Source organism: Clupea harengus, chromosome 12 (assembly GCF_900700415.2).
Source record: "Clupea harengus chromosome 12, Ch_v2.0.2, whole genome shotgun sequence".
NCBI lineage: Eukaryota > Metazoa > Chordata > Actinopteri > Clupeiformes > Clupeidae > Clupea > Clupea harengus.
The window spans coordinates 20,370,667-20,378,418 of NC_045163.1; the positions used below are offsets into that span (position 1 = coordinate 20,370,667).

Sequence of the window (7,752 nt, forward strand, 5' to 3'; positions counted from 1 at the left end):
CATCCAAATGTTCATATTAGTCGGTATTGTAACAGAATCTTACAGTGCTCTATTGAATGTCTGTGCATAAGATACAGTATGTCAGATATATATTATTTATGTACATGCTTATTTGGATAAGAATTATGCCAAATGTTACATATGAAACATGAATGGACATACAGTATTTTAACAAGACCCCCCCGCTCCAAGCGGATATAGATAAGTGGTAGGCAGTAGAATGGGGAAACTCAGAGCGCAGCTTGGCGTCTAGCTACAGGAGGGATTTCCTTAAACGAAGTAGTGTTGTGATTGTAGAGAACATGATTGGCTCATTGGCCCTTCCTGACTGAACTCTCCGAGTTTCCTGGCTGAACTTTAGGTCATTACTTTTAACATTTATTTCTGGGGTGTCTAAACACATTGGGGGCTATCCTGACCAACCTAACCACAACAACACCAACCACAACAACAACAACACACACACACACACACACACACACACACACAGACAGTTATATGTGTGTGAGATGGGTGATAAAGCAGGTCAGACTTCCATACCAACAGCCCTCTGACCTACACTCCTCTCTCCAGCCAAACAAACCCATCTGTTGGAGAACTGGTTGCTCAACTGCTCGCCTTTAACCACCTTTCCCACATGTTTGGGCTGGAAGCTCTGGATGAAGAACCAGAAAGGGATCTCCTCTCCTCTCATCTCTTTTTTCCCTCTCTTTCCCTCTCTTTTCCCTTCCCTCTCCTCTCCTTCCATCCCTGCAGATGCCAAACTCTCTCCTCTTTCCCTTCTACCTTGCCTCTTCTCTCTCCCAAAGATGAATCCCCCCCCCCATCTCATCTCTCATCTTGTTGCTTGTCTGTCATCATCTGCACTACTCTCCTCCTTTGGAGGATGGTGAGCATCCTCTCTCCTGTGTGTGATGGTTTTATGAGTCCGAGGCGAGAGGCTTTCACGCTTTGTTTGGTTTAATAGGGTCCTGAAAGAGAGGATACAGTGCGATGAGTGTTGTTGATGAATTTATAGAAATCTTCACAAAGACAGATCTTTACGGCTTGGAGATGATTAGGAGCAGTACGCTGTAGTTTATCGCAGTGTCTGTCTTCAGTTAAGTAACCACACACTTGAGCCAGCTCGGGAAAATAATTTGAAATGGCAAATGCAGATATCCAAAAACATCTTCCTGATCCCTTTTGGGATCCCAGATTGCACATTTGGGGCAAGAGGCCACGATGAGAGTCAATATTTGCCAATGCACACACCAAACCTAACCAGCCGATTGGCTCCCAGTGGCTGAAAACGAGATCACTGTTGCTGGGCAGCCAATCATACCTGGTCCAGTGGCCTGACTCTTCTTACTCGGAAACGGTGTCATGCTCACCATGCCTTGTGAGTTGGCCTGGCGTCACACCCAGCCATCACTTGAGGAACATGAGAACACTTAGAAATGCTTGGAAACAACTCAGCACAATTGTATGGCCTACTTTTCCTGTGATACACACCAGGACAGTGCAGTTGCCCTTACTGTTACGTTCATCCAATAAAGCAATAGTGTGTAGTTTGCACATGGGGGGGGGGGGGGGGGGGGGGTGAAGACCTTGGCTGTAAGGCTGTTTATACCCTTGAAATCTCCGTCTGTGTAGTTCTTCTGGACTGCCAGCCTAGATGGACATTTGCCTCCCTTTCCACATCTGTAAGCATCTGTGTTGGGTCACCCGTCTGTCTGGCCAGTGAAATCTGCTGTGTTCTATCAAGCTCGTCTCCATACTTGTAGTGGCTGTTTTCTTGCCAAAATACTCAATTTGGTCTTGTTTAAATGTAACTATTGGAATAGACACAATCTATCTTTCTATCTATCAGGTTTGTTTCTTGTAGGTCTGCCTGTCCGCAAAACATGGTTTCACTATTGTGCAAATTTCTTTTAGGCTTGGGGAAGTTAAGAACTGCAGTACCCTAATAGTTATTTTAATTCTCAAACACCCAATGGGAAAATCAGTAACTTTCACCAACGTCAAAAGTTAAACAGGAATCGCGAGGAGAACTTGTAATTCTTCAGAACATGGGTTGTATCTTCAGTTCTTAATTTTGTCACCGCAAATTAGACAGTGAAGTTGGTTTCATAGGTACAGATTAACGTCATTGTAACGGCTTCATTCTCTGGCATGATTCTAGACACTAATACGTGATTCACTTCCAGCATTGTCCTGTTCAGTGCTCAGTGCCCCAGCAGGCAGTAGTGATGTTGATCATGTAATCAGACCTGCTGGGAATTAGCATTGGGAGGCACTGGGATAGAGGAATGGGACACAGTCACAGGACAGTAGAGCAGAGGAACATTAAGTCGTCAGGACAGGACCCTCAATCAGGGGGATCACATAATGACATTGAGGTACACCACATGCACTCATCCACCCCTCACACATGCCCATGTGCCACCGCTGAACCCCCACCCCCTACCTACACCCCACCCACACACAGACACACATAGACACTCAGATGTGCCTTCATTCCCACAAGTTTAGCTGACCACTTCTTTCTCACCTAATGTTTTTTTGTGGTGATGAAGCCATCTGTCAATGTCCATTAAAGAGGTTTTACGGCACACTGGCCAGCACACACACACACACACACACACACACACACACACACACACACACACACACACACACACACACACACACACACACACACACACACACACACACAGAGAGAGAGCACAACAGCCAGTCATAGCATTCCTCACATTCTTGTTGGTGTTTTGTCCCAGCTCACCTGTCCACAGCACTACACTACAGACACAACACACACACATATATTTCATCCTTAACATCTAATAACATAAAAGACAGATCTGTCTGTGGTGGAATAATGGCTATTTAGAAACATTTTAATTGAATCTGGAATGTATTGTTATGATTATTGTTTAGCCATCATTGCTGCTCCTCTACACAGCCACAATCCTATCTGTAACTCTGGGGTATCATGTTATTGTGTTGACAAGCACCCCTGTTATGCTGAGGATGGTCCACAGTATCCCACTGTTAAAGGGTGTTACGGATTTAGACGGATATTTTCGGTGCTCCATCCGTCACAGAGGTCTTAGATCCCCGCGGGTGTCAAAAGATCACCACCTCCCTGTCTGAACGTGCAGTTGGTAAGGCTCTCATGTCACGCAAAGGTCTTTTTTTAGAGTGGAGATTTTTACTTTGAGTTGACATAATGTGCTCCTCTACCTCATGAATTAAAATGAAAAGAAAATTACTATATATCTGACATCTCGTTGAAATGCTGCGAAATCCGAAATGATTTAGGAACTGAGGGCTTCTGTAGAGAAATCGTAAGTCAGATTTATATGTATGGCAACTGGATGCCATGCCGAACAAAAGTGATTGCTCAAGAGTGTCCGTGTTCCAATTTGTATTTCCCGCTACACATCTTCTTATCGGGATAATGCATTTGAGTGAAACCAGAGCCAAACGACTGGGCTGTGCTAGGCAGGAACTCCAGCGGATTGAGGAGAGACAGGGAAAAAACTTTTACTAAACTTTTCCCCTCTCCAGTTCCTGACCAATGACCGAGCAGGAATTTTATGATGGTCTCTCTGATTTGCTGGCCTTTCCTGTCTGCGCTTTGATTGACAGTCGCAGGGCATTTTTTTCTCCTTCACTTTAGTTCCAAGACTTCTTCGTGACGCTCGAGAGAAGGGGGACCATCACTTCTGCTCGTGGAATCAACGCTGAGCAGATCAGAAGAGCGAAAGAGAAGGGAGAGGAAGAGCTCAAGAGAGAGGGCTGCCCCCGTCCACTGACTTACTGGAGGATTCCAGACTTCCCCAAAACTTATGGCTGCATGAGAAATCCCGTTTTCCTTCCCCCTCTCTCTCTCTCTTTCACCGGGATCTGTGGGCTACCAATTCTCTCCTGATCACAAGTTGTCACAAAGTTTTTTTCTTCCAGTTGCTTTAAAGAAATAATCGATCCACAATTGCTGTGGACGTCCCGCGACGGCCATGGATACCCACATAAGATGGAAAGTTAAACGGAGGTTAAGGGACGCGCAACTCACTCTAGCGATAATTGTACTTTTTGTCACTTCGCAAGCCAGTTCAGGTAAGTGGCATCGCTAGGACCTGTTGATATTCCTGCAGTCTGCACTAGTTTTCGCCTGTACATCTGGCTTTTCTTTGGGCTATGTTCTACAATTGGCGGCTGGTTGTTGCAACCCAGACCCAGAAGTCCATTTAAACTGGCATTCGTTTCTATAGAATGTCCACCGTGGTCCTTCTTGATAGCTAGGTTGAGGTGACCTGCAAAGGAGGGGGGCCTTGCTGTCTGCTGGCTTGCACCGCAGTTGTCCTTTGCATCGAGTAATGCAACAACTGTGACCTACACTGCAGGCCTAATGAGACTGGACATAGTTTATTTGGTGCTCGGTGACACTTTTCTGACAGGAGAAAAAAACGTTGTCGCTCCAGTTGGGGGAACTCACTGTATCTGACGAGTCTCCTAAGTTGTGTTGAACAAGGGGGTCCTGCGCCCTCTATTGTACCGCTTGCCCCCGCAGCTCGTATTCTTTAATAACACCGCTGTGCGCTTTTTATCCAGACAGACCCTTCGTCCTACTCAGTGCTCTCCCTCAAATTATCAGCCCACTCTGAACGGGTTGGATATGCAGTCGGTACATTTAATGGTTATTGTGTGAAGATGCTTCAATTTGGGGGCAAGTCAGATACTGTTGTGTGATATTTATCTATAGTATCTACTGGTCAGTTGGAATTAGAAATACAACAGGACAAAAGCCCTGTTCACTCAGTTATTTTGTGTTATTCTGAAAACTACGCCCATGCAAAAAAAGAAATACATTCATTCCAGCATAGCTGTTTTTGTCACTCTTAATTGGTGACTTGCGGTAAGTTTATAAGGTTGTCGTTTGGGAAGGGCACACTCTTTGAACTGGATATGTGTTTAGCCGAATTCCTCTGAAACATCAGTTGGCTCGAGGTGCGAGCTCGAGAGCCTTTTGATTTTTTAATGAAGAACATCAGTCGCGCAGGGCAGAGAGGCGAGGCGCTCTGAAGAGAAGGCGGGGCTGAAGCTCGTGCAGGGTGGACTCGCCGCGTGTCATCTCTGTAGATTAGAGATGCGCGCGGATGAGGTTGAGACTTAACTGTTCGAATTAAGATTCAAAGAATGCATTTTAGATCTTGATCTCAGTTGTAAAATTGGATGAAACATGCACTTAAAGATGAAAGCTGTAGGGCAACACTTGTGAACTCTGTGGAATTGTAGATGTAAAGAAAAAAATACACACCTCTAGGCGCACCACCTGTGAGGAGCGCATGAGCTCAAAGGGTGCGGTTGGAATGAATGTTTTAGCGTTAGCTATGGGCATGTGCAGCGACTTCCCCCTCCTCTCAGAGGCTGATGTAGAAGGTACTTTATGTAATTGATGTGAGGGAGTAATTTCTTGGAAACATGTTTGTTCATACACGAGTGAAGTACAGAAGACCACAAAGTTGTCAGTTGTCCAGTGATGGAACTGCTGTGTGAGCAGTGGTGGTTTGCCTGTGTTCTTGCAGTATGCTTCTTCATTTAATTTATGTTCATGATCATTATGATCATTTATGCTTGGAAAACATGATGTCATTTATGCTGTGCCTTGTGGTTTCTTCAGTACTTTTTTATGTGTAAGGGTTTTTGTGTGTGCTTGTGTGTGTGTGTGTGTGTGAGAGAGAGAGAGAAAGAGAGAGAGAGAGAGATTAGCTCACTGGTGGTCGTGGTAGGTGGCCTGTTCGCTACTGTGGAAGAAAGACACATTGAACAGAGCAGGCATTCTGTGCAGTGAACATACTCCCTGAGCAGGAGAGACAAGAGCTGGATTCAATCACTCAGGCGGTTAGTTGATATGTTCAACAATTCTGCACTCACAAAGGTGTGCTGGCAAGGAATATGAATCATGTTTGCAATGCGTGGAGCTTGGAAACCCAATGCTTTTAGGAGGTGTTAGGTGTTAGAGAGTATATTTTGGTGTCTTCCCATAAAGTCTTAAAGACTGAACGCAGATCAGACATAATGTCTATCTGTCTCCCTCAATCTGTCTTTCTCTCTGGCATGAGTGAATGTGACAAAGCTGATGGGAATCACTGAGATCTTAATCTGAATGCATTCAAACTTTTCTTGCTCAGTGTGATTAGAAAAATTACATCATGTGAACTTAGTTCTTGAAGTGAACCGTTTGGGATGCATCCTCTCAGTTTGCCCTCTTCCTCGCTGTGAGGGTTATGGCCTTACCAAGGAGAACTCTGAGATGATGGAGGGACAGAGGTGTGGCTTGACAACATGTCACCATTTGATTGGCGTCTCCTTATACCGCCCTGATATGATGATGTGGAGTTGGGGGAAGGGGGTGGGAGAGAGAGAGAGAGATAGAGATAGAGAGGGGGGTTATGGGATGCTAGAGGTCTGACTTCTTCTCTGTACTCATCGTAAAAATGAGAGGCCAGGAGGGGCACATATGGCGAACTGGAACTTTACCATATGTCCTCGGTCAATTTAAGACCCTTTATGAGAACTTCACTGACATGTGCTAGGGACTACTACATGTGGTAGTAATACCCGATGGTGCTCAACTAACTACCCATTGGCAGAATTCACTTAACATGTTTTTTTTGGAGAAAATTCAAATGAGATGAGTCATATATCATTAGTAGGTGAGTGTGTGAAGTTACTGTGAAGTCCAGAGGCCTGGCCTAGTGAGAGTTAGCTCCTGAGGAACAAGTAGACGAACCATGTGTGATTAACATAATTACGCTGCCCTGTCTAATTAAGCCATAAAAGACTGGAATGTGTGGGCGAGTGTGTGTGTATGTATGTGTGTGTGCGTGTGTGTGTGTCAATGACTCATCCCAGGGGCCCCTAACAGCGGTGGCCCCCGTGGAGAGCAGGCCTCCGTCCCAGTTGGATGACATCATCGATGGTTGCAAGTCCTCGGAGAGACAGGCATCATGGAGAGAGAATGCAAACCTACCTCAGGATTAGAGATAGTACTGGTCTAGAACATGCAGTGTAGCCTGACGATGTCATACTCATAATTCTAGTCAGAATATGAGTCTGATATCGCTCCATTGGGCTGTGATTATGGGGCGTGTTTCAACCGAACCAGGAGAAAAAATGCCTCTTCGCTCAATTGGTTACCTACAACCAATCAGAACAACGTAGTATGTGACCAGGGGCAGCTGATACATTACACTTTTACCGGATCCCGTAGGAAGGAAGGCAAAAACATCTTTTCGATTGACAAATGCCTTAATCACGTTTCTCTGTTCCTCTTTCAAAATGAATGCACTGTCAATGTCTAAATGGACTCGAATCTATACATTTCAGCTCTCCAGCGGCAGCCATGTTTGTTGAAAACGAATTCAACTCGTGTGTTGGTGACGTGGTTGGTTACGTTACTGTTGATCATCTGTCCATCATCGTATAAAGCCCGCCTTAACAATTTGATTGGTACGGCCGATATCGAGCCGCAGATAATTTCTCCTCAATGGAGTAATGCCAGACCGAACTTCCCAACCAAAAAATGTGTGGGCGGGGCTAAGTTCGGTCTGGTATCCAGGCTACATGCAGTGCCATTGGGCCTAGAACACAGGCTTGGCTAGAACCCAGAGCTGCCAGACGGTTCAGTTAAGAGAGTGAAGGGGGATGGAGACTAATTGTTTCCTTTTTGATGATGCAATAAACGTCCTGGGATTCCTCGGAGGA

At 45.3% G+C, this 7,752-nt stretch overlaps 1 protein-coding gene across 3 annotated transcripts in view; it reads left to right on the plus strand.

The window, feature by feature from the left end:
* The first annotated feature begins 3,614 nt into the window (after nt 1-3,614).
* The window catches only part of col5a1 (procollagen, type V, alpha 1), an 84,908-nt gene continuing 80,770 nt past the window's right edge, over nt 3,615-7,752 (plus strand). For all 3 annotated transcript variants that reach the window (XM_012830170.3, XM_012830171.3, XM_031577313.2), the window contains exon 1: nt 3,615-4,101. In XM_012830170.3, coding sequence (XP_012685624.2) covers nt 4,002-4,101 — 100 coding nt within the window. In that variant the 5' untranslated portion in view covers nt 3,615-4,001. The remainder of the gene's footprint in view (nt 4,102-7,752) is intronic.